Source organism: Coturnix japonica, chromosome 1 (assembly GCF_001577835.2).
Source record: "Coturnix japonica isolate 7356 chromosome 1, Coturnix japonica 2.1, whole genome shotgun sequence".
Lineage (NCBI taxonomy): Eukaryota > Metazoa > Chordata > Aves > Galliformes > Phasianidae > Coturnix > Coturnix japonica.
The window spans coordinates 168,153,298-168,180,540 of NC_029516.1; the positions used below are offsets into that span (position 1 = coordinate 168,153,298).

A 27,243-nucleotide genomic window follows, 5' to 3' on the forward strand; every position below is an offset into this window, starting at 1 on the left:
ATAACAAAACATATTTAAAATATGTTTTAAAGGTGTCTTAAGAGCACTGGGAATCTAAACTTTCCTGATTTGTGTTATTATGGTATTAAATGACCATAATAAACTATTGTTCTGATTGGGAAGTGCATATTCTGTTAAGGGTCAAAGAGAAAAAAAGTACACGTCTCTACAGCGAATATAGAATCATAGAATGGTTTGGGTTGGAAGGGACCTTCAAGATCATGTAGTTCCAACTCCCCTGCTGTAGGCAGGGACACCACCCACTAGACCAGGATTCTCACAGACCCATCCAGCCTGGTCTACAATACTTCCAGGGAGGAGGCATTCACAACCTCGCTGGGCAAATTGTTCCAGTGTCTCACTATCCTCACAGTAAACAATTTCTTCATAATATCTATTCTAAATTTACCCTCCTCCAGTTAAAACCATTTCCCCTCATCCTGTCACTAACTGCCCTTATAAATGTACCTCCCCAGCTTTACTGTAGGCCCCCTTCGGGTACTGGCAAGCCACTACAGGGTCCTTCCAGAGTCTCACTTCTCCTAGCTGAAGAGCCCAAGCTCCCTCAGCCTGTCCTTGTAGGGAAGGTTTTCAAGCCCTCTGATAATCTTTGTGAGCCTCCTCTGGACCTCTTCATCAGCTCCATGTCCTTCTTGTGAGTACCCCAGAAACATGTAGTAGGTGGCCTCTTTGTATAATGTAACATTGCATATTATATAAAGATAAAAACCCAAACTCATGACTTGAAATCTTTTATGATAATATTTCACATTTAAATCCAATTTTAGATGGCAAAATATATGCTGTAATAGTTCACTCAGGAGTTAATTATATGTGAAGTCTTTGTTTTGTTTTAGTCTGATCTCTAATTTGAATGCCTGTTACATTTTCCTGTACTATTACAACCACTGTGACATCAAAACACTGCACACAGTGGTGAGACTGAACCTGCTAAATATGTATTGGTGACCTTTCTATGATGTGGCATCTGAAAGCTCCTCAATGAAAGTTTAAAGTTCCCAAATACAAAGGTCATATCATTTACTTATGTTTGGGTCAGGAAGAAATTACAAATTCATTAGCAGATCTGTGCTTCAAGATGCCACCTTTTCACTGAACCAAGTGTCCAAAAGATGCACTGTTCATAAAGGAAAAGTGAACTGTGTAGAAGATTTTATTTTAAACAAACTGACATGAATAAAAAACTGAGCACCCAGTGAGCATTCTAATGATATGATTATTAGGTAGTTGGTTCTTCCAGTTCCCTAGGTCCTATTTAGCAATTGCACCATTGGTTTGCAGACTTGGCACAATTGTTACAAATGTTGACAGGCTCAATGGAGAAATAGTGAGGTTTAGTTGCAAACTTTCCTACATCCTCATTTACTATTCTTCATTTGTGTTGGGTAGTATTTTGGGATCATTCTACGTTAGTTTCATCTATTTTATTTATTTATTTTTTTTAGCAGTAACACTCAAAAGTGTTTTTGTTACTTTATAGTGTTGACTTGGATGCAGCTTTATTAGAAATAAAAAAATCAGTTCCAAATAATACACAGTAAAATGTATGCACAGTAGGTTAATTTTACTTTTTGAGTGGTCAGTCAAATTAATAGTATGCTTGCTCAGTCTTGTTATTTGTAAGAAGAACGATCTTATTTTTTTCCCAGTAACTGGGTTTCATCAAATGATCCATTCATTTAGATTGTCTATATTGGAATGAAGCAACTGGTCTTTTCCTATCTTGTCAAAGGAAGACTACAACTAAGTAAAATGAGTAGTTGAATAGTGATATGATTCAACTGAAATGTTAAAGGTGGTTATTTGTAATCTTTATGAACTTTGATTATTTTGTCTGTGTCAACTGAGTTTTCTTGGTGATTATTGTTTATGAGTTATAAAACAATACCACCCAGCTCTTGTAGAGAGATGTGGGTTTGCTGTGCTATGAATCACATGAAAAAATATTCTATGAGGTAATTTGGAGTGAGTCTCTAAGAAACAGGAGGTAAGAAAGAAGAGTAGAAAGATGTGAAAACATAACATTATCTACGTAGGAGATTTTGGATTTTAGATCTCTTGTGATGTTATTTAGGATGAGGTTAAAAGTTGGGTGATTTACTGAAGACATAGCAAAGGAGTGCCTACTGTAGAAAATGATTAAACACTTGGATGAAACCACCATTAGATAAAGATAAAACCCAAATATTCATTCCAAATTGCTTTTATTTTATTTTATTTTATTTTTGACATTGATTTTCATTCTAAAAGAGAATGAAAGGTTGCCCTCTGATTTTTCTAACATATACAATTTTAACAATAATTTATTTTGGATCAAGCTTTTTCATAGTGACATTTTCTATTCTATGACGAAGTAAAATGTAGTATTTTTTGCACCTTTGCATTCTTAAATAGAATGTGAAATTCCATTAAAAAATGCCATAATCAACATTCTGATGCCTTCAAAATATCCCAAATGGAAAATTTTCCAAATGTAATTTTGAAAACATTATTTTCTTATATGACATTTTCTTCAAGTCCAATAAATCCAACTAGTTGCTCAACAATATGAATGCACAACAGATCTCAATCATGTAGCTTTTTCTTGATGTGTTCCTGACATCTGGGGAGGTTCAGACTGAATGATGGGTCAAATTTTTTCTTAGAAGGAGTGGTGAGGTATTGGCACAGGCTGCCCAGGGAGGTGGTGGAATCGCCATCCCTGTAGATGTTCAAAAAATGTGAAGATGTGGTGCTGAGGGATGTGGTTAGTGGGCATGGTGAGGGTGGGCTAAAGGTTGGACTAGGTGATTCTACAAAGTCAAAACTCTTTTCGATTTGCAGTTGATCTTCTCAGGAAATGTAAATAGTGAAAGTATGTCCAATTAACCCTGTCAAAACTGGAAGTGATGTTTAACGAGCCTAGAGAAGAACAGCACTGATATTAAAACATAGAATAACCTCATTTCATCTCAGAGAAGGATATTCAATATTTTAAGGTGAAAGTTTCTAAGATTGAATGAAACAATGATACAAAACTACTTATTCATTCTTCTCTATCATGCATTTGATGGACATAATATGCATCCAGTAACAGGAAAGCATGACCTATAAAAAACATCTTTGAAGTATTTTAATATCAGAATACATTTTTCGATTCATTATACATTGTTCAACACGAATGAAAGAGGGCAGTGACTCACTACAAACAAACAAACAAAACAACAACAAAAACCCTGTGTTGTTAAGATAGGTATATGAAGTGCATTTACTCCATTTTATATGTGGCATTTTATATGCTACTACTATATATCTCTTTCAATAATCCCAAAACAGTGATGGGTTCTCAATGAAGTAGTTCATAGATTCTGAAAACTGCACTCTTCATCTAGACCTCTTGACTTTCAATTTGTGCAGTGGCTTGTTGCCAAGACACAAAGCTTACTATGGAAGCCAACTGTATTATACCAAGACAGTTTATGTAGCATTTTTTGTTGTTGTTATTGTTGTTGTTTGTTTTTTTCTCATCAGTAAACTTCAGTTTTCATTTTGAGATTGTGCTGCTGGTAGTTGTTACACCCACTTTCTCCCTAACCTCTCATCCCTTCTTTGCTCAGATACCACTGAAAGCTTAAGAAACTAAATTAAATAACATTTTGTTGATGTTGTTTCCAATTCATCAGCCTTATGATGATGGGGAAAGAAGGAGGTGAGAAAATGTGACTAGAAGTGGTGGGAGGGAAGAGTGTGACTGACACTGTCAGGGGCAGAATTGCAGTAGATTGACATAATAAAAGCATTTCCTTCTCTCCTTTTTACTATACTTCAGAGCCTTTTTTCACAAATGTATTCCAATCCAAGTGGACAGTGTCTCTGGTGAAGATAATCTCCAAATACCTTTCTAATTTAATGCAAACAAAGCCCTTGTAAGAAATCTTAGGAAAACTTTTTTATTATATCAATATAGCGTACATTTGAAGAATGTGAATTATAATGGAATGGTGCATGAAGTGCTTGAAAACTCATTTATCAATAAATATAGTTACCGGATACTCTGGTGTTGATTCAGAAGCTGTTTAGAACAGCAGGCCACTGCTGCGGAGCACTCTTTGCACATTTACCATAAAATATTCTTTTAAAGTTATAGATCGTATTGAGTAGCCACCAGCAACAATTCTGGCCTATTGTGGTTAACTTTCTTTGGAAAATTTGTACAGATCAATGACTCGCCAATACCTTTAATCTATTTCTCTCTGCGTGTTCTTTTAATCTGGAATCACAGAGGAATTATGGATACTGACATTTAATCTCATGCTTCCTTATGTGCAGACCCTACAGTTCAGAAACAAGGTACTTGGAGAGTAATTTACACTAGAGAAGAATGGCAGCTGATGAGTGTCTCCTCATTTCACATACAATCAGTCAGTACAGACTGGCACAAAGGCCTTGATGGAAGAGCCAGTACTTTTCTACCAATTCTGAGGTTAAATTTGAAGCCTGAAGTCAAATGACGTTAGTCCAACTTTTGCTTAGATATTGTACATTACATTCAGAGTTGGATCTCTGTTCAGTTTTCTATGCACTGATATCAAACATTTAGTAGAAGCTTTAATGTTTTTGCTACATTTAACTCTTTTGGGAGCATCCTTTAATTTATATATTTATATTTTTATATATTTTATGTATAAAAATCTAAAGTTATAAAGCCAGAGTTAGAAAGCGGTATTAATAATTAATAATCATATTTTCAAATTTTTAATGTATTATCATAAAATCATAGAATCTTAGAATCACAGAATCATAGAATGGCTTGGATTGGAAAGGACCTCAAGGATCATGAAGCTCCAGCCTCCTGCCACATGCAGGGCTGCCAGCCTCTACATTTAATACTAGACCAGGCTGCCCAGGGCTCCATCCAACCTGGCCTTGAATACCTCCAGGTACGGGGCATCCACAACCCCTCTGGGCAACTTGTTCCAGCACTTCACCATGCTCATTATAAAGAGCTTCTCTCCTGATATCCAACCTAAATCTTCCCTGCCTCAGCTTAAAACCACTTATGCTGCTCACTGCTGCATTTTTACTTGCAGAAGCAGAAGTGACCTCCATAAGTGACTAATAATAGAGACATTGGCCCCATGTTTTTTCTTTGTTTCAGTGGCTTTGAAGCACTTTTTATTTAATAAGTTTAAAATGGATAAAAAGATACCACAGGACAAAGCAGTATCACAGAATTATGGAATCACAGAATGGCTTAGGTTGGAAGGGACCTTAAAGATCATCCATCTCCAAGGCCCCACCATGGGCAAGGTTGTGATCCACTAGATCAGGCTACCCAGGGCCCCATCCAACCATACTAGTTTTTATTTCTTGTATCAATGGAACAGTTTCTGCACCTAGTTGATATGTGGGCATGCTGGGAAATTTCAGAATTTGACAGCTGTTTCATATACAGAGAGAGTATGTTACTAGATTAGTGTTGTTTCCTTGGACTTGCTTTTATCATGTAGAAAAGCCAAAAATAAGCCATTTTAAATCTAATTACAACAAAATCTTATTCACCTGATTTAATTTCTTTACCTGGTGATGAAAGTATGCCAGATTGTCTTTTCTCATATTTCTCAATACTCAAAACCAATGTGTTGGAGCTGTTAGGAAATCTGAATTTCTGTGTTGTAAGGAGACTTGGGGTTATTACTGGGGGGGAAAAAAAAATATCATTCAAAATATGTATTTTCATAGGAAAAAAAAATTAAATTGAGGACAATCATTTAAATTTCGCTTTTCCAGCTACAAGCATTGCAGGATTCTGTCCAACTCTTTTGCTTTGGTTTAGAGTGCTAGAAGAGGATGGAAAATGTGAGAAACATGGAATGTTTTAGGTGTTACATTTCTCCCAGAAAGTCTTTCTGGCATAAAATACTACTTTGAAATCTATGCTCTTTATTGAGACTAGATCTATGTTGTTTCCTGAAAGATAATATAGTGTTTTGACTCAATTTATTGGCTCTCTACAGAGAAAAGAAAATGTNCTGATAAGTATTGGGAACCCGTGCTTTAAAAATATAAAAGCTGTGATTTAAAATTGTATTGGTCCTAGTGGATAATAAACAGGGTTTTTTTTTGTTGTTGTTGTTGTTTGTTTGTTTGTTTTTAAGCTGAATAAAAATTAATTGGTTATTTAATTGTCAGCATCTGAAATGTCACAATTGAAATCAAGTGACATTTTATGTTAATCTGAAGGATCTGTGACCCAGGTAGAATTGTGATTGAGATCCTCATTGTTTCATTTCACTCTATGTAATCATTCCTATTCAAATTATGGTAGATGTGATACAGAAAAATTTATTTCAGTCTTTAATTTAAGAATTAGTTGAACAAACTTTGAAGAGATTTAAAATCATAGTAAGTGAAAAGAATGATTTTCATTTAAAGGAAGAATATGGTGATGCTGATATCAGTTCATATCATAGTTTATGTTCCCAAATTTTCCACTCTTGGCAGCCATGGGAACAAAATATTGGGACATCCATGGAGGTTATTTCTATTTCTATTTCTGAAATATCTCTACTTCTATTTCTGAAAGCAGTTACCAGCTTTTCTGCCAGCACAGGTAAAAAGAGGAGCAATGCTCCATACTCAACTTCTGTCATGCAAATGTTGTAGCAGCCTGTGTTCAAAGTCCTCTGTGTGAGGCAGGAAGAAATATGCAGCTGTCAAGAAAAAGGTGGTAGGTGGTTCTTACATGTGTTGCGCCGCCTCAGCTTGATGTCACCTTTTAGGTTTTTTTGATGTTGACATATCTTTTCATATGCTTATCTGTGTATCTCCAGATAGGCTTTACTAATGCCTTTAACTTTGGACTTCTGAGAACCTCTTGAGTCCTTTAACATGTCATCCAACCTATTTCACATACCATTTCCTTCAGCAAATTCTAACTTATTACAAAGGCTTATATTTCTGATCAGTCCCATAGCCATCTGCATCTCATTCTGACTGTTGCTGTTTCAATTTCTGACCAATTGCTTCTGACACTTTGAAAAGTGTATAAATCACATAACACTTATGCCACATATGCACTGATGTGAAAATTCTTACATCTCCTACCCCAAAGAAGACATCAGAATAGGCTGCGCCAAATACTTCTGCAAAATTTCCTTTTGTGAAACATTTCAACTCTAAATTTCTCAATTTTTATTTTTATTAATAACATTGTAGTGCAAAAGGAAAGTAACTCAGGGAAATATATGCAAACTCTGAGCTTTTTCTGTGACTGACCTTGAATATACATCTGAGAAAGCACTTTTCCAGCAATCAAGAGATTCAGTTAGTTTGATAAATGCTTATAATTTGGAAAACGTATTATTACTCCTAATGGAGTAATACTGCATTTATTATTATTATTATTATTATTATTATTATTATTATTATTATTATTATTATTATTATTATTATCATTATTATTATTATTATTATTATTATTTTCTTTATGAATTACAAGCTTGGTAGGATTACATCTTAAATTCTGAACTCGCTTGTTTGTCTGTGGATAGCTATTCTGCTGTAGAGAATATTAAAAAGGAATTGTGATAAATTTATAGCAGAGTCCTTATTAAATGTCTTCATAAATATGTGACCATTTTGGGTCTGTTATCTGTGGTATCGTATCATTCATACCTTTGATGTGCTTTGACATCTGTCAGTTCACGCAACTTGTCACAAATTATGAGAATCTGAAGCAATTATACCCCAAATTATATTTATCTCCTCCTTAAAAAACAAACAAATTCCAGAAACATATTTTTTATATTATTTTGTGTATGTGATTCTATGAAAATACAAATCCACATGACTTGTACTGAGCTTATAAGGTTCAAAACCTTGTTTCCTAATTTAATATTTCTAAGTAGCTCAGGAATTGAAAGTGGGTTATTAAGTGTTGATGGTTGCCATAAATGATCAGTTACTTTGTACTGAAATGACCTGCTCCCTCTTCTGAGTGCAGGGTGGGACAAATGCTCTATGGTAAGCAGTGAAGTTTCCAGGCAAGGAAAGATGGAGTTTACTCCTGAAATAACTGGTTTCATGTTTACATTCAAAGTACAAAACATGCACATACATGAAAATGTGATTTGTCAATATGATAGGCAACCGTATTCTCATTGCTTCTGCAGTCAAATGATTATTGAGCTTCAGATGTGTCACAGTATTAAAGCAATATAAGGTGAACAGTGTAGCATGGTTGAAGGTGTCTATGAAGCACCTCTCCCAGGTGTGAATGAGAGCACAAAAGTACTTGTTCAAAAATGTAAAAAGCAGGTGAAAGTATTTGACATCAGAGGCTGATCAGAAGTGAAATAGCTGTTTTGGGATGGTAGTGAGAAACAAGAGTAGGTACAGAGAGTCTGCTAGCAGTCTTGGAAGGGAAAACAGCTGGAGTTGAAAAGTAGTTTGGCAGGGAGCCAGTGGGAAGAGTTGTTTAATGATGAATCTGACTTTACTGGAGTTACCTGTAATTAAGCATATCCATAAATACCTCGTTAATTTGGAGCTAAAGGAAATAGATAGTGGGAATATTCTTAGTTGTTGGGGGGAAATCGTGGTAATTCTCCTTCCTTTTAAATTCACCCGTATTTGTTAGTTACTGAACAACCATTAGTGTTTGGAACATCTATTTCAAAATTCTCCCGCAGAAGGTATTCTTTTGCATTTCTAAAAGGCCAGCTGTCCTCCCACAATCTTTCTCCATGTGATATGCAGGAAAGGACTTTTACTGGAAAATGTCAACCCTTCTAAATCTCTATGATGCCAGAGAGGAAGAGATACATTTAGATACAATAGATGCATGTCTGCATTAATAACCAGCATCTCTGCTGAGAAGACTCCCTTGAGGATGTCTGAATCCATCACTGAAATGCCCTCAGACTAAGATGTATTAGCTTGGCAGCTGTTCTGAAGTGAAACCCACAGAATATGAGATGGTGATGCCTGCCAGTATGTATTAACAAATAGCAGAATAAAGGGATATGCAACTCTCAGATAACAGAGAGGTTTGATTGACTCGCTAATGCAGGATAGCTCATTCAGTGTGAAGGCTGAAAGGCTATCCTAAATTTTGTGATCTATTATTCTAAATCTTTAGCTGCTAAGAAGGCTAGAGATTACAGAGGTCGATGGGTACTGGGTGATCTAGATTGTTATATTCTAATACTGATACTCTTTCATTGAGTAACCTTATGTGATCTTGAAAAAATTAATTCTTCCTGTTTTCCACAGAACATTTGTAAAATAGCTTTAATCCAGATCCATTTTACAGAGTTTTAAAGTCATAATGAGTATTTGAAATGCTTTCAGAACCTTAAATACAAGGTATCATACCTGTTCTTACAGTTGTATGGTATTATGCTGTCTGGAAACATTTGAGCATTTTTAGACTGTACTGAATTGTAGCCATGCCTGACCAGAGACATTTTGTCATTCCTTAGCTTGAGTGCGGAATCAGAGAATCACAGAACCACAGAATGGTTTAGGTTGAAGGGGACCTGAGAGAACATCCAGCTCCAACACCCCTGCCATGGACTACTTGCCGCCCTCCAGACTGGGATGCCCATAGCCCCATTCCACCTGGCCCTATATGTGTCCAGGGATCAATGGAAATCAATATGTGGTTGTCACAGCCTTGAGAAAGCAGGGGAAACAAAACATATTCTGTTTGTCTCATGGTGTAGAAGAGGTCTCAGAGCAAAATCAGTAGACCTGTCAACATTAATATACAATGATCTCACAAATTCCTGGTAGTCACCATTCAATAATGCATGAAATAATGCATGAAATTAAACAGATGAATGCAGACAGAATGAAAAATTCAGGTGTACAGTGAATTTATCTGTTTTCCTATACATACTCATGAGTTTATACTTGTACATTTATGTCTTTTTACCCAAAGCAGTATTTTGACTTTACAAGAGAAATTTTATCTTTCATTTTCATATCAAACACAATAGCGATGCTTGACATAAAACTTAATTTTGCGAAGGTTATTATACAGGAAGTATGAATTCAGCATTCTGAATGATCTGCCAAATAATGTGGTACAATTTGAGTCCAATTATGCCAACCATAAAACTTAAAACAATGATGTAAGTATTTGGGGAAAAGGCTCAGATACTGAGAATTTCATCTGATGTACATAATGATGGATTTGTAATGAGGGATTTCTGCAGACTGAGTGATTCCTTTGGAAGGTCCAAAATACTCCTAAATGTGACTGGTCCTTTTATCCTCTTCTCCTTGAGTTTCCCACGTGTTGATACTTCCTTCTTCCACATGTATCCCTGCTTTTCTTCACCCTTGTCTATTCCCAAATAAATGACATTTTGGCTTTAATCAAATTGCCTAAGACTTGCTCTGTGGGGAAAATTTAAAAGCGGCTAAGGACAGTTGTTCCACTTCACATCTATGACTCAGGCTCCCATAAGTACTTAGCAGTAATTTTATCATTAACACAATGCAACTGAGGCTCAAGTTTTTCAGAGCCAGTATTTTGCTTTTGTTGATAATTAAGAAGGTATTTCAATAAGATGTGTTTTGTGTCTAAATGAGGTCAAATCTCAGGACATAAAACTTAGCATCAAGAGTTCTATCCACAAGGCCACTTTGAAATATTCTTGCTGGACAGGTAATAGTTTTCTCCTCCTAAAGCAAATACTGAGATAGACAGCATATGCTGAAGTATGTGTTCTCAGCACTTTCTGTTAGAGCCCTTAGGTGGTTCTTTAGACATTTCCCCCACTTTGCTGTGCTGCAAAGCAGATTTTTTTCGCATGCAGTAAATTGTTGATTGATTGATAAATTATATAAAGCTTGTTATAAATGATTATTTGGGAGAGCCAGTTTTGTCTCACTTGAATAATAAGTTGTATGTCCTGAAAGCACTCTATTGTCTTTCACCTTTCATGATGATATAAGACAAGAATAATCACATAACCCTCCCTTTTTGCCTAACTCCAACTTCTCTGATGTGTATTAATGACCAGGCTTCAAATCCAACGGTCTTTATAACTGGAGAGGAATGGGTCTCTCCCTTACATAGGATGAGAAAGAAAAATTGTGCTTTTTAAAATAAAATAAAATAAATTAGCCCAAATGCTTCAGAACAATCCTTTTTGCAAGGGTCCCTTAAAGCCTTATGATCTTACTACCAGAAGTGTCTTTAACTTCTGCATGCGGCCATTGGAATTGTGATCTGAACAGATTTGGGAAGCAATAGATTGTGATTTCTGTACTCTGTACAGTTTCTGTACTCAGTCAACAACTTAGAGAATGTGTTTATATAATTTCCTTGATCATATTGTGTCTCAGGTTCCAAATAGCATAAGAATTAACTTTCATTTTTAACTAGCACTTAGAGATCCAAATGCAATATAAGTGAAAGTTACAACTACTAATTATTATCAGTTTGGGGAAATTGTATTGTTTTCTTCATGGTTTAATTAGTCCAGTTCCCCTGGTCCTGGATCTTATTTTTTTCCTCTTTCGGTGTGTGTTATGCTTGTTTCATTTTAAGACCATTCCAATTTTACTCTGATAATTTTACTCTGCTTCATTGGGTTTCCTTTTAGAGGTCTCTTGATGCTCATAGCAGCACCAGTAAAGACCAAAGTTTATTAAGGAACATTAAATGGTATTGGATCAGAACTCCGTTATCTTTTCAACCTGAATAAGGCTGCAAGTTCTCATGAGTTTGATTGTGTTTGTGATCTACTCATAATTAAAACTAACTTTTCTATAGCTCACAGAAACGATAATCTGATTTGCCTCAATTCTATTTGTCTATGTGGAATAGACTTTGGCAGCTGTGCTGTTTAGTTGGAGATGCCTTCCCATCTAGGAGATTGGAAAAGCACGATGATGTATAATATCTTCATACTTAGTGCTCATATATCAAAAATGTAGAGTCTAACGTATAAGTCTATACATGTATAAGTCTAACATTTTAGCAGATGAATCCTACCTTAGGAGGTTACAAAGTCGTTGATTTCTGGAACTGCAAGACACTGGGAAGCCTAGATGTGTGAAGGCAATTTTTCTTGTCCATATATTGGATATATTATTCCTTTTGAGAAGAGTATTCCCCCGACACAACAGAAGCAAGTAAAAAACACAACAGAAGCAAGTAAAAAACACAACAGAAGCAAGTAAAGTCTACAGTAACCACAATCAGCTTCTGCCAAATTTTTATTACCTGTCTTATATGTATTGGATGAGCTTTAAGCAACCTGGTCTTGCGGGAGGTGTTCATGCCCATGGCAGGTGATATGTAGGGTCCCTTCTAACTCAAATCATTCTGTGATTCTATGGTTGTACATAAGCTGTCTGAGTGCAATGGTTTTCTGTAAAATATTTACAGATAACTGTGGAAGAGTTAAATATGAAACAAGAACAAAAGTAGGACCTTTTAAAGATAGGTACTATGTGCTGTTTTAGCTAATGCAATCATTTTACTTAGCTTGATCAGATCAGAACACTTTTGTTCGAAATGTGAATGAAAAGCAGGATAGAAGTTAAAACACGTACTACTTCTAAGATTCTTCAATTTTTTCAGTGTGAAAGAAGTCAAGGTGGTTAAAAATAAACCTTTCTAACAAGGATGCTTTCTGTCTCTTTTCATTGAACAAAAAGTCTAAAGAAATTGGAAGAGAAATCATTCCAACTGAGGTTACAGTCACAGTTAACTGGGGAAAAAAAGCCAGATTTTTTTGCTTTCCTTGTAATTTCTAAAGAAGAAGCAATCAGAATTTAGAAATGAATGTTGGCTTGCAAAAAATAATAGGGCATACTATAGCCTTTTAACCTTAAAATATTTGTAGTGTAACCTTTGGATAATTCTTCAGTTTCGATTTTTTATGCTTTTATTAATTTGATCCTCCAGTCTTCAACTGTTTTTCACCTTTCCCATCTACTCTATTACTCTATCATAAAATTATAAATCAGTTGAGGCTGGAAAGGACCTCTTGGTCCATCTGCTCCAGCCCAGAGCAGGGTGCCCAGGACTATGCCCAGACAGGGATATCTCTGAGGAGGAGACTCCACAATCTGAGACTCTGGACAATCTGTGCCAGTGCTCAGTTACTCATACAGCACATAAGTGCTTCTTGGTCTATAGAGGGATCATCCTGTGCTCCTACTTGAGCCCACTGCCACTGAAGAGCCCAGCTGTCCTCTTTGCAGCCTCCCTTCAGATATTTATGGACATCAGACTTTGTCCAGACTGTGCATTCTGTGTATTAAAGTGGAGCAGAGAATGATGAAAGACAACGGTGAAGCACCAGGTGACAGTAAAGAGTGAAAAGTGCGATTTTGGATTCTCTAACATCAGTCTAGTTATAGAGGCAACAGACAGTACTGACTACTTTCTTCACATATACAAACAGAAATCTTCAAGACTTTAAAATTCTAGATTGTTCCCATGTCATTCCCTTCCTACTCAGTTGCTAAGTATTGTTTTATTATTTTCTGCTATAGCTCAGAATGCTGGAGGCATTTATCCATCTACACTCTAGTACTAGTCCAGATTCTGTGGCTTAGAAGAAGGTCGTGTCATATTCAAGTTGTAGTGCATTATCCACTCTTGTTGATGTGGCCAAGAAGACATCATAGGCGACATACTCCTGGGTATTACATAAACATCTGGTTAGAGGAATAATTTTAAAGTGTAGAACTTGCTATTAAATCAATATTATTAGAGGAATCAATAATAAATATTTCTGTTGTCCTCAGAGAGAATTATCAATAATTTACTTTAGCAAAATGCAGGAAATCCCTTAGGAATGCAAAATTAATTATTGTTGTGAAAAATGAAAACTAGCTCATCACAAATCCTTTTCTCTTTAAACCATCAGGTGCAAGAAATCATCGTGTAAATTTCATGGGAAAGTTTAAATATATAATCTACCCAAAAAGAGAGAAAATGTGGAAAGACATCAGGCTTCAGTTTCAGAATAGGATGTTGTCATGTCCATTATTGCTGGCACAGTGGGAAAAACACAAATATTTAGAGGATTACAAAAGAAATATTGTAAAGCATATTGCAAAAAGAAAAATAAAGAATAAACATATACTTTTTTTTTAAAAAAAATTATTTATTTATTTTTTTCTCCCTTGTACACTGCAAAAAATCCAACAAGCACAGCTCTAGTTTGTTTGAAGAGCTTCTGTCAGGATTTATTGCCTTAAACTTCTTATACTGGGAGGAAATAAACATAGCATCATTAAGCTTTGTACCAGTGCCATACTTGAAACTTAAAAAGTATTATTATACTGCAATATACAGCAGTGTTAATCTGACAAACATGCTCAAATTCACTCACACATTTGGACACACAAGCATTTGATGCCATCATTGTAGAAGTTTTCCAGCTGCAGGGCTTAATGTTATTTTTACTTATGAACCTAAATTACACAGTTTGCTGCAGAATTCAGTTAAAATTACCCACATTTTTCAAGTACTTTTCAGAATTACAAATCATTTCACTTGCTCTGGGGACAGGAAGCTATGCAAAGCAGATCTCCCTATATGTACCAAAAATGCCCTGTGCAAATCTTCTCAAACATATTTATTGGAGAATTAAAGCTGTTTACTTATAACAAATTGGAAATCTGTGTTGCAAAAATATCATAGATATTTTGCATAACCTTCTAATATTATGCATAACCTTCTAAATCAGATTAACTGACATTCCTTCTTTCATACAATAAATTCCTTTGGGAGCATCTGTTCACGGCAGTGCCTGACGACCTGGCACCAGATCAGAAAGCTTCCTGCACTCTGCACAAATTTTGTATTGTGGTCCAAGTGGGAGCATCATTATTTACACTCAGATCTCTTTTACACTGTAATTAACATGCTGTGATACCTGCTCATTGCAGCCCATTAGTCCTTGTACCATTTGAGCAGTCAGATGTGGTATGTTCAGCAGCCTGGTCTTCTCATTTTGAAATGCTAATACATTTCATAACATCAACATTAAACACCACTGTGGCCTTTTTTAAGCAAAAGCACCACTACAGCTTATGACACAATTAGAAAAGAGGTCTGGAAAATACAGAGAAGTTTGTTGCAAAAACTGACCTCCTTTTAAACTTGTATTTCTTTGAATTTGACTGGAGAACTATTTACTGTGAAAATAACAAAATAAATAAATAAATAAAAGGTACTGCAGAAAATTCTGTTTAAAACAAAAGATGAATGAAAAGAAATCATTGGAGTCTTCATATCCTGAAATGGGAACTGAAAATGAGCTTAAGTTGTAAATGCCTCAAAGTAAGGATAATGGTGAAATTTTGTTACACACTTTGGATATGCTCCTTCTTTTCCCTTTTGATAGAGGTTTCTATAGACTACATATATGAGGAAAATCTGATCTGACATGCACTCTGACAAACTTGATTACAAATAAGCAATGTACTTATCAAATAATGCAGATTTCTTGAATGATGTCCTATCTTTGCACTTCAAGTGAGACAATATGATGACTGACTTAATCTTTTTATTTTTATATCTAAACAACTTACTGTGTCCTCAAAGAAAACTGAATTGCTATTAATGAATAAAAACAGTGAGGTTAGGCAGGGGTAATAAAATCTACTTATGTTATAAATGTTGATAAATTCTAGTTACACTGAAATAAAAGAGGGAAAAAAAAAAAGTAATTAGAAAACTCAGATGCCTAACAGAAATTGTTTGCAAAGGATGTTAATTAACTGAAAAATTTTATAGCAGATTCTATGTGTCACTGCTAAATCACTTTAAATTTGAAGATTTGATAAATTATTAAAATTTGATTAATATGAGTTTTGATTGTAACTTCAATAGTGAATGGGACAACTACTCTATAATAAATGCATCAAACCTTCAGAGCTGGTGTGGGAACAAAAAACATACTTGAAAGAGTCCAACAGAGGGACATCAAGAGGATCAAAGAATCTTCGTATAAGAAGAGCCTGAGAGAAATGAAACTGAGAGACTCAGGGGCATCTCATCAATGTCTAGAAATATCTGAAGGGAGAATGCAAAGAGAAAGTTTCCTCTAAGCATTAAGAAGCACCTCTTTATTGGGCTGGTGACAGAGTGACAAAGCACTGGCACAGGTTGTCCTAAGAGGTTGTGGGATCTCCTCCTTGGAGATCTTCAAAAGCCTCCTCAATATGGTACTGTGCATCCTGCCATGGGTATCCCTGCTGGAATAGGGATTGGGCCAGATGGACCCTGAGGTGACTAACACAGTGGTGTAAAAATCTTAGCTAGGGATACCGAGCACTATTTAATATCAGGAGTATTTTATTGCTAAATGTAGCAATAAAATGTACATGGGTGAAGGATAAAAATATTTCACCTCCCTGACATCCCCAGTCAACCCTGAGACTGGTGCCTGAAAGGGAGTGCAGGTGGCATCTAACTTGGGGATGGAATCCTTAATATTTTCTTTGTACTTGATATTTAAAAACTGTTCCAGAGATTAAGGCTGTTTTTGTTTTGTTTTGCTCTTTTATTCATTCATTTTCTTCTTCCTCTTGTTATTTATCCCAGGGATTTTCATAAAAGGCATTTTATAGTGAAGCACTTTATTTCTGATGAACACTTCAGAAAATTCAGTGTAAGTTCTTTAAACAAGTTTATAAGGTTCACAAGAATCCTGTGAGACAGTGGTTTAAAAAGGGTAGAAATGCTGAATTTCTGAGAAAACTTTAAATATGGATAAAGAAAAACAACCTTTTGATACCTCAGTTTTCTCTCTTCCTCTTCTTCCTATTTTTTCCTCTTTGTTTTAGCTGTGAGAGAATTAATTTATTATAACTAATTTATTTTGAGTTAACATATAGTCTATAGCTGTAGTTGAAATTGATCTGAGTCGAGGTAGGTTTGGATTTCGGATTCCTTCATAAAAAATATAAAGTGAAAGACTTTTACAGCAGTCATTTAGCCCTAATTGTAACACTTGTCTATATCCCTAAAAGGGATGAAATATGTGTGTCTATTCTGAAGCTATCATAAAAAATATCATCAGAAAAAGCAGCAGAGGAATCAAGATTCTGATATTCTAAGCTCCTAACATTCTAGTTCAGGAGGAACAATAAATGCTTAGGAATTCCTAAGCAAATAGTTGTTTTCTAAAGAAAAAGACTGAAAACCATTAACGCATTTTACTTAGACATTGCAGAAATCTTTCATTTTTATGGCACCACTATTATTGTTTTGGATAATCTCTACTTCCATCAATTTGATGGAAATGTAATTCATACTTTATAACACAAAATAAATTTACCTGTGATATGTATCATGCATTATAGTGCACAATAAAATCTATGTCATATTATTTTGCTCTAAAAGAAATAAACTAAAAAAAGACAGGCTGACATTTCTGTTGCGATGAGATTTCTTTTCCCTTGAAAAAAAATGAAGTCAAAGTCAACACATGCTAAAAGTGTATCCATTTAAAAAAGGGAAGGGAAGGGAAGGGAAGGGAAGGGAAGGGAAGGAAGGGAAGGAATGGAAGAGGGAAGCGGAAAGGGAAGGGAGAGGGAAGGCAAGGGAAGGGAAGGGAAGGGAAGGGAAGGGAAGGGAAGGGAAGGGAAGGCAGCCACTTTAATTCAGACATTTAAAATGCAGTTTGCAAATGCTTTTATATAGTTTTTTACTGTGAATGAATTTATTCTCTACTCCGTTTTCTTGCTGAAAGTACTCTTACCAGTGACAAATTTAGCAATGCTGGTGACTACTTCTGTGGTGGAGTATTAACATGCTAGACACTGCACAAACATTAAATTAAAGCTTAGTTCTTAATTCATATCTTTTGGGATCTTTTCTTACCACATAGTTTTTTGGATTTTTTTCAGGTAGGGGAAATTATTTTTCTTTGAAAAATATTCTTTTTTTCTTGCTACTAGTTACCCTAAATACTTTCTGTGTGAACTGTATATTTAAAGTATTTGCATTTGTACCTTACTGTTGTAGGAAACAGATGGTAATCATGTCCGGATTTTTCATTCTTATATTTAGAATGTCAATTCCCATGACAAGTTCTGATGTGCTATTAGTGAACATCCTGCTGTCTCACATTCTATGGCTGACAAGAGCCTACACATGTAAAGATGAAAGTTCTGTTGACATAATCAGTTCAGAAAATGTTCTAGCTTGATTAGCAAAACTAAATATAATTTTAGAAAAATGGATAACCAGCACCAAAAGATTTAAGAGAACTTCCCAGATTACATTCTGACATGGAGTTTAGGCCATCCATAGGATGTCTATTCAGCATGCTTATAAAAAGTCCAGAATTCCAGAATAACTGTGTTCATATACATGTGTGTGTGTGTGTGTGTAAATATTAATTATATACATTTATATATATATAAATTTCCCCTAGATAAAATTCTAGAAACATTTTGCTGATCCTTCCAGCACTTAAGCAGATTATGGGAGTATCTAACAGTATTTCCCAAGCACATCTCTTTTATAGTGTCAATATTATCCTAGAAATCACGCCAAATAAAGGGTATAAGATGGGGGAGATCTAAGCAAATGAGCACAGTCTTCCTGAATGCTCTGAATATTCATTATTCTGGTATAAGAAGTGACAGTTTTGATTCTTCAATTTCTAAAACTTGCAATGTAACTTCAAACAGATGGTAAAAACAGTTCCCTTTGCTCCATCCATTCCAATATAGGCATTCAGGTTAAAGAGAATCATAGGTAAACCTGGATACAGCGCTGCAAGCAGGGCTTCATCAGAGCAGAGGAAAATAATCATATTAATTTTTGCTGACAAAATTTTTTTGATGCAGCTCAGGATATCTTTGGATTTATGGGATGCAAGCATACATTAACAGCTCATGTCAAGCTTTTCATCAATCAGCCTTGATCAGCAACCTAAGTCCTTTCCCTTATGGCTGCACACTTGTCCATTTTTCATCCAGTTCTTACTGATACACCCCAATGCAGATGTAGCATCTTGCACTTTGGCTTTCATATTGTTCATGTGGGTTACATGAAAGTCTGGTATTGTCCCATTCATATCATCCTCATCAAAATCTTCTGAAAAGCATTCCTGTTAAATGCAAACAGTCACAGATCTGCCTTCCAGTTATCACTCTACATATACATGGATTCCTGATAGACGTGGACGCTCTGAGAGTTCAAATTAGGAGAGTCAGGAAACCCACTCTTATCCCAAAAGAACATGCTGAGTATGAATATGCACAAGCATTTAAAATGAAATTAAGGTGTTCTCAAAGGAAAAGTCTTGTCATCTACAATTACTGCAGAAAATACTATGTATGATTACTAAAACAGGTGTTAGGCATACAGAGCAGCTATTCCTATAATAAACATGGTGTGGTTATTTACACAATTAAGCAAATGTGAGCTTTCATGAATGTTCTGTTTCTTCATAGTGGCTGATATGATGCTATCTTTTGGATTTGGAAGAATTGATAACACATCAGTATTTTAGTTTTGCAGAGCAGTAAGTTCACTAAATCAAGGAATTCAACTTCTTGTGCTGCACTGCAAGTTAGTAGTATAGATGTGCACACTGATTTCGAGCACAGGCCTCATGAGGAGCAGCTGAGGGAACTGGGATTATTCAGTCTGGAGAAGATTAGGCTAAGGGGAGACCTTGTCACTCTCTATAACTGCCTGCAAGGAGGTTATGGTGATGTGGTGTTCAGCCACTGTTCAAGGAAGCTGTGTAAAAGGCTTTACTAGTGTCTAGGCAGATTATGTCAACAACTGGTTCAACAACACTATGGGAGGAACTATCCCTATGTGCAGGGATACCCCACATTAGACCATGTTACCCCATATCCCATCCAGTCCAGTCTTGAACCATGCCAGGGTTGGGGCATCTATAAAACGTCTCTAGGCAATGTGTTCTGGTACCTCACCACTCTCATAGAGAATAATTTCTTCTATATACCTAATCAAAATCTACCCTATATATAATTTAATTTGGCATGGTTTGGCTTTTCCTATATTATGTTGTGGTTTAATATGGTAAGCAGCTCAGTGTCACACAGCTGTTTGTTCATTTCCTCAGTGGGTTGGGGGTGAGAATTCTGAAAAAAAATTAACACTTGTGTTAAAAGCAGTTAATTAGGAGAGAAAGGGATGAGAACATAATAATAATTATATATACAAAGTGATGCACAATGTAATTCCTTACCATTCACTGACCAATCTCAAATTAGTTCTCAAGCATCAGCTGCCTTGTTAAGGCCAGCTCCTCCCCAGTTTTGTTGTTCATGGCGATGTCATGTGGTACGGGATAACTTTTTTGGCCAGTAGTTGTCCTGATTCTGTCATCTCCCAGCTTCTTGTGCACCTACAACTTCCTCACTTGCAGAGCAGTGTGAGAAGCTGAAAGGTTCTTGCCTTAGTGCAAACGCTGCACAGTAACAGTAAAAATATCAGTGTACTATCAACATTATTCTTATCCTAAATCCAAAGCACCGTCACAATGAATAAAATTATCTCTCTTCCAATTAAAACCAGAAAATGTATTCTTTACTAATATAGTCTTTAAAGCTTTCAATGAAAACTTCCTGTCAGAAAACATCTCACAGATAGAACTTACAAATCTCGCAGGGAAGAACACCATTACTTACTTAAAATATATAGAATTTTTAAGCATCAGTGTATTTCATTTACTGGTTTTGAAATAAAAACAATCTTTCTGATTCAGAATGCATATTTTTATATTATATCATAAAAAGTGACAGGAGGCCTATACAAAAATGATAAAATAGTCAATACTGGAATTAAATATCATTTCAACAAATTACTTCAATCATGCCGAATTGATTTTTAAGAAGATTAGAAGTAGAGCTTTTTTTTTTTGGCCAATATTTTTGAGATTATTGAAACATTTCTTGTCCTTAAATGGAGAAAAATCTCAAAACTGTTCACTTAAAAGTTAAATAATTTTATATCTATCTAGTATGATGTCATAGTAAGCAATATCCCATTATATTGACAATATTTTTTTGGTACTGTCTTCATCTATAAGGCCACCAGATAGACTGTGAATCCTTCTGTGTCTGAGTTTTATGAATACTGAATACCAGTGTTCATAAATCCTGTCTGAGGAGTTTACAATTTGAATAGAAAATATGACCACCCAATTGATGATTCTCCATCATCATACGGATAGATAAGAACAGAGTCATAAATATAGTCATGTTTTTAATGTTCCTTGTAAAGCTTTAGCAGTTAGGTCATACACTCCATATCACTTTGCAGTAGTCTATGCTTAAAGAAGGCAGTTACAGCAAAATAAAGGAAAGAGAAGGTATTTTTCTTAAACGAGTAACTGAGAATTTTTGCCACATACCATGCCTTTGCTCTTTATAGCTTCCTGATAACCCTTCAAGTCCAGTCAACCTTATCTGGTTGCTTTGCTCATGCAGTCATTTCTTTGCAGAAATCTTCCAATGACTTGGTTCTGCATGGGATGCAACAAATCAACCTTGTAGAATCATAGAATGGTTTGAGTTGGAAGGGTCCTTAAGATCATGTAGTTCCAGTGACTCTGCTGTTGGCAGAGACACCTCCCTGTAGATCGTGTTGCTCAAAGCCCCATCTGCCAAAGGAATGAAGGAAAAACCTCTCATATGTAAAAGCTAATTGCATATAACAGTAGAGATTTTCATTAAGAGGGGGTAGCAAGTAGATACTACTTGTGTTTTGCCATGATTAATTTCAGGTGTAGCAGTCAGAAAGCCTTCTAACATCACCATTTGGGAGACAATTCTACACATTTCTTACCTCTTAGGAAGATTATCTTGATAATCAGTGAACATGTTGCCTTTCATAAATATCTTCAATTACTCCCACATGTATTTTCAAAATTACACCTACTTAGATTTATTTAAGGTATTTCTGGCAAAGTTCATCCTGTTGATGACAATAAGAGCTAATAAAAAACCCTGAATATCCTCTATTCTCTGTATTGATCGCAAAATACCTAATGAGAATTTTAAGTTGACAACTCCACTTTTTCTGTGCTTTAGATCCAGAGTAAAATATAATTCTGTGTTTTGCTCTTCACTATTAAAATTTTGGGAGTATTTCTCTGTGATTGGGAGACTTATTGCTATCTAATGAATAATATCATACATGCCTTCAATTTCTTGAGGCCACTATTCTTAGACTTTCTGAATTTTTACTGTGAACTTCATGGCCTGAAGCAATTTTACATCCCAAATCTTCCATTAAAGCTGATTCAATGAACATCTCTTATAAGCCCAAAAGTCTTCTGATAACAATATGCACATACAGCATACTATTATAGATAAGCGAACAAGGAATAAAAAGACATTCTGTATTCCATAAAGAATACAGAGTACTTTTAAATGTTATTTTTAGGTTAAAAACCTTGCATTTTTGCTTTGTAATGCAGTTAAGATCTGAACAGTTTATGTTCACATGGTTCAGTTTGCTCAGTTGCTGGGCAGGAGGACTAGTACAAGCAACCAGCAGTTTTCCTGACCCTGTTCTATCAGATTGGAGTATTATTATATACTGTACTATATTAACCCTCATCTGGAAAAAAGCACAATCTGTCCTTGTTAAGCTTCTTAATAGCTTCTTTCTAGTACTGAATCATTGGAAGTGGAACTAACAGATTGCTATAGTTAGACTATAGATTGGGAGATGTGCCTGAGTTCAGAATGAATTTACAACTCGGAAGTGGGGATAAACATTGCTGCTGCTGATGTAATCGATGTTTTTTTTATTTTTTTTTTGTTTGTTTGTTTATTTAAAACATGCAGAAACATGTGAGAGCAGTTTTTGAACTAGTGTTAAGAGACCAGATATTCATGTGGGCAACATGCAGAGTTCAGGCTGATATAAGACAGGCAGCTGCCTATTGTTGCCATTAGCACAGGACACATTTCCAAAAAGTCATCAATATTTAGCACAGATTTAGATTATGCCATAAACTTTCAAGATTAGATGGACACCAGTAAAAAACTGTGTTACTACCCCCAGCAGAACATTCACAACACAGGGGCACCACTTTCTTAACACTGAGGTGGAATTTGGTGGTGGAGGAGTATAAACTGACCATACATCAGTTCTAGGTTTTGTTGTTTGTGAGAACTTTTTCTGCTGAATAGAAATTAGACAAATAGCAGTCAATCAATCCTTCCCTCCTGTTCAATTTTTTTTTCTTAGAAATTTTCATGAAGTTTGTAAGTAGAAACAGAATAGCTTAATGGCTAGATTTCCACGTTGTAGGCAACTTATGACACAGGGAACTCACAGAAGATGTTGCACTGGTTTCAGTGTAGGGCTCCTGAATTAATTTTCACTTGGATGGAAGTGAAACTAAAGAATTGCTCTTCTCAGCACAAATCCATTCATTGGCCAGACTTGTGTGCAAGCCCAGAAATCTTTCTTCTTGACTCCTGTAACTTGCTGAAGACAGGGAACTACCCTGCTGGTGGAAACTTGTTCTTCCTGTGCCAGTGTGGGCAATTTTCTATTATAGCAAAAAAAAATAAAAATAAAGAGATTATATTCCAAGAATCAACTGGGAAATCCAGTTCCACACAGAAAACATGGAGACGCTCTCCCACTGTGAACCTCACCTCATCCTCAAGGAAATGATATAATATACATTCCCTAGTTTTCTACTCCCTGTGCTATATGTGCACCTTTGTACATGTACACATCCACTGAAGGAAATTAACCATAATGTGCAATGCAAAGGAATTTAATAGAAAATTATCCCTTTATCCACCAAGAAGTGTTCATTATCCCCAAAGCGTTGCTCAAATTAAACATACATAACTCATCAAACCTTTAGCAAAACAGGGGAATTCACTATGAATAATTAAAGAACTAGTGTTTAATCAGTAATGTTCATGACAAGATCTCCACTGGTGTATTTGTATGAATATCTTGAAAAAATATGGCTGTTTCCATCAAATCTCCCTAGAGTTCATGCAGATACAGTTTTCCTAGTTGGAGAACCCACTCGCAGATTCAGAATGCTGGGATGCACTTGTTCCAAATTTTAAGTCTCACTTTTTTAACTGGCCTTTGTAGTTTAGCATGTTTCCTCTCATTTTTGGTGAGGCACTGCTTTTTGTATGGTTTCACAAAACCTCCTTGTCCTGATAAATGATGAGATTATAGCATTTATGTAATGGAAAAGACGTGAAAACAATTAATGTGTTTCATGAACTGTTGAGGCTGTTCAGCCTGGAGAAGTTTCTGGGGAGACATGAAAGTGGCCTTTCATATCTAATGGGGGGCTGTAAGAAAGAACAGGGCAGACACTTTAGTAGTGTCTGTCATGACAGGACGAGAGGACATGATATGACCTCAAACTGGAAGAGAGATTTAGATTGTATTTTAAAAATAAATTTTTTACAATAAAAACAGTGAAGCACTGACATTGGTTGCCCAAAGAAGTGGTGGATGTCCCATCCATAGAGAAATTCAAGCTCAGGTGGGATGGGGCTCTGACTGAACTGTAGGCATCCCAGTTCATTGCAGGGAGGCTGGACTAGATGTCCTTTAACTGTTCCTTCCTGCTCAATTGATTCTATGCTCATCACAAGACCTACTACTCCTTCAATACTGCAATTATGCCTGTTCTTAGCTTATAAAGCAAGCTTTGGGATAACAGTTTTGGATGTTTATAAGACTATCAAAGAATTCAGTGTTTGCATCACTGCAGAGATAAAGCTCTGAAAGTAAAGATTTTTTCACTGACAAATTCTTGATAGAAAATGAAGTTTTCAGAATTTCTATTTCTTTGAGATATATTATGAATTCATTCTTTTTTTTGTTTGTTTGTTTCTTTGTTTCTTTGTTTCTTTTTCCACAAAGGTCCATATTTCTCTGTTAGTGAAACAGAACACTTAATTTTGATCCTGATGGACCTAAATAAGAATAACTTAAAACAAAGTAATAACTCGAAATAAACTCTATTTCTTGTCAAACTGTCAAGTTGTACTTTAGATGGCCTCAGGGTCTGGTGGAAGTTCTTTATGACTGACCCCTATTTTTCCTCTACACTGACTTTTGAGTCTGTAATAAGTCTTTCATGAGATACCACATTTTTGACCTCCATCTGAACTCCTTCAACATCTCATGGGAATCACTTGATCCTGATACACCACAGGAAATGTTTGCCCTATGAGCATGGCACACGAGAAAGCACTGAGCATCTGATTTACAACTGCCAAGAAGCAATGCTACAAGAGTTTAAAAATCCATGCAAAATTTGCAAAGTAATGGATTTTCCATCAGACCCAGTCACAGATGGGAGGAAAATGAAAATTAGTGCTTGTCATGTAGGGAGACCTGCATTTGAGTTGTCAGCCTCAAGATCTCAGTAATTCATTTCTGACGTGACATGAAGTTTTTACACTATTTCCTTTCTCCCACACTTTATCTCCTTTGCTTATTCAGATCATCTTCAAAGTGGAGATATAGAGTCTTCTGTGTTCGTATACGATCTGGAACCTAATACTGGCTTTAAATTCTAAAAGCAATAGAATAATTGAATTGTAGAATCACCAAGATTAGAAAATGCCTCTAAGATCATCCAGTCCAACCATCTACCAATAGAAGCAAGTTCTTATATGGGCAGGCTCAGTGCTTGGTGGTTCCAATGTCCAAAGTCACAAGACCAGATGAAGACAGTGACAGTTCATATCCCATTGTATGATTCTCACTATTTTTCTTGTATTTTCACTATTGTCTTATATACTGTTATCTATGCTGGAAACATGTTTTTCCTCACAGAGTCTTCCATCTGTACACAAACAGAAGCAAAAGTTCAGCAGTTCATTGCAGAGGCACCACTCTAACATACTCATTCAGTCTTATTAGCAAACTGACTGTGTTTGTGTGGAACAGTACTCAGAAGTTAAGACAGTACTTTGGAGAAGACAGAGTTCCTATCTCTAATTTCTTCTGATTTAAATTAGACAAGAAACATATTTAGGATGCCAGATAGAGGAACACACGGAACCAGAAAGACAGTCCTAGTCAGTCTGATAGTAAGTAGGATCAATACACTTACTCTTTAAGCTCTGTGGTTTTCCAACGGGCCTAGTAATGAATTTCTGTGGTGAGACAGAATAATGAATAGGCATATCTATCTACAAGTATTTATTACCAACTTATTCCACAGAAGAATAGCTTGAAAGGAAATAATAACAATTTCCTGTTGAGTTTCTTGACATTTAATTAAAAAAATACAGATGTATGTTTGATTCATCTGTGATCTGGCAGTCTCTGTAAATCTTTATTTGCCCTGTTTTGTCATTCACTGTCCTGAGTCACCAGAAGAAATTCTTTTATGGCAGAAAAACTTTTACTTTCAGAGTAATCCAAATGTTGTTGCTGTTCAGATTTCAGTATGAACAAAGTTGTGTTGTTATTATTTTTTTTGTTTATTTGCATTCAAAGAATTACACCTAAGAATTTATCCCAAACAAATGTTTTTAGACTTTTTGAAGTAGTCCAGAGCAACTGATGACATTAAGTCAACTTAAGAGAATCAGAAGACAGTGCCTAATTTATGTATACTTTGCTATAGACATTTTGAACAGATACTCAGAGGTATTGCAATAATTATCAGCTTTTTTTCAACAAAGATTGATGAACAGAATTCAGGTTTTTCTTAGGAAAGTTTGTTGATCTTGGCTTGAAAAATAGATGAATAAATTAAAGTGTTAATTTTTTTTAAGATTATTTATGTTTTTTTAGGTGTGTTTTTTTTATGATGGATACACAATCTCTGTGCAGATACATTATGTACTCTTTAAAATATTTGCTGTTCCCAAAGAAATAAAAGCTACTGCAAATTTTAAAATACTCATAAACATTTCTGTTTGCATGTAGGAAACTACGGTGAAAGTGGAATGGAAGCTTTCAAAGATATGGCGGCCAAGGAAGGGATCTGCATTGCACATTCCTACAAGATCTATAGCAATGCTGGTGAGCAGAGCTTTGACAAGTTACTCCGGAAGCTTCGGAGCCACCTGCCCAAGGCAAGAGTGGTTGCCTGTTTCTGTGAAGGCATGACTGTGAGAGGGCTCTTAATGGCTATGAGGCGCCTGGGACTTGCTGGAGAATTTTTGCTGCTGGGCAGGTGAGTAATGCTACACAATTATAACCCATCTCATCAGAGAAGGGCAAAATAAAAGACAGTCCAGTGA

General features: G+C 35.6%; 1 protein-coding gene across 5 annotated transcripts in view; it reads left to right on the top strand.

Moving 5' to 3' along the window:
* The window catches only part of GRM5 (glutamate metabotropic receptor 5), a 233,287-nt gene that overhangs the window by 80,238 nt on the left and 125,806 nt on the right, over nt 1-27,243 (top strand). For all 5 annotated transcript variants that reach the window (XM_015852357.2, XM_015852354.2, XM_015852355.2 and 2 more), the window contains one exon: nt 26,927-27,176. In XM_015852357.2, coding sequence (XP_015707843.1) covers nt 26,927-27,176 — 250 coding nt within the window. The remainder of the gene's footprint in view (nt 1-26,926; nt 27,177-27,243) is intronic.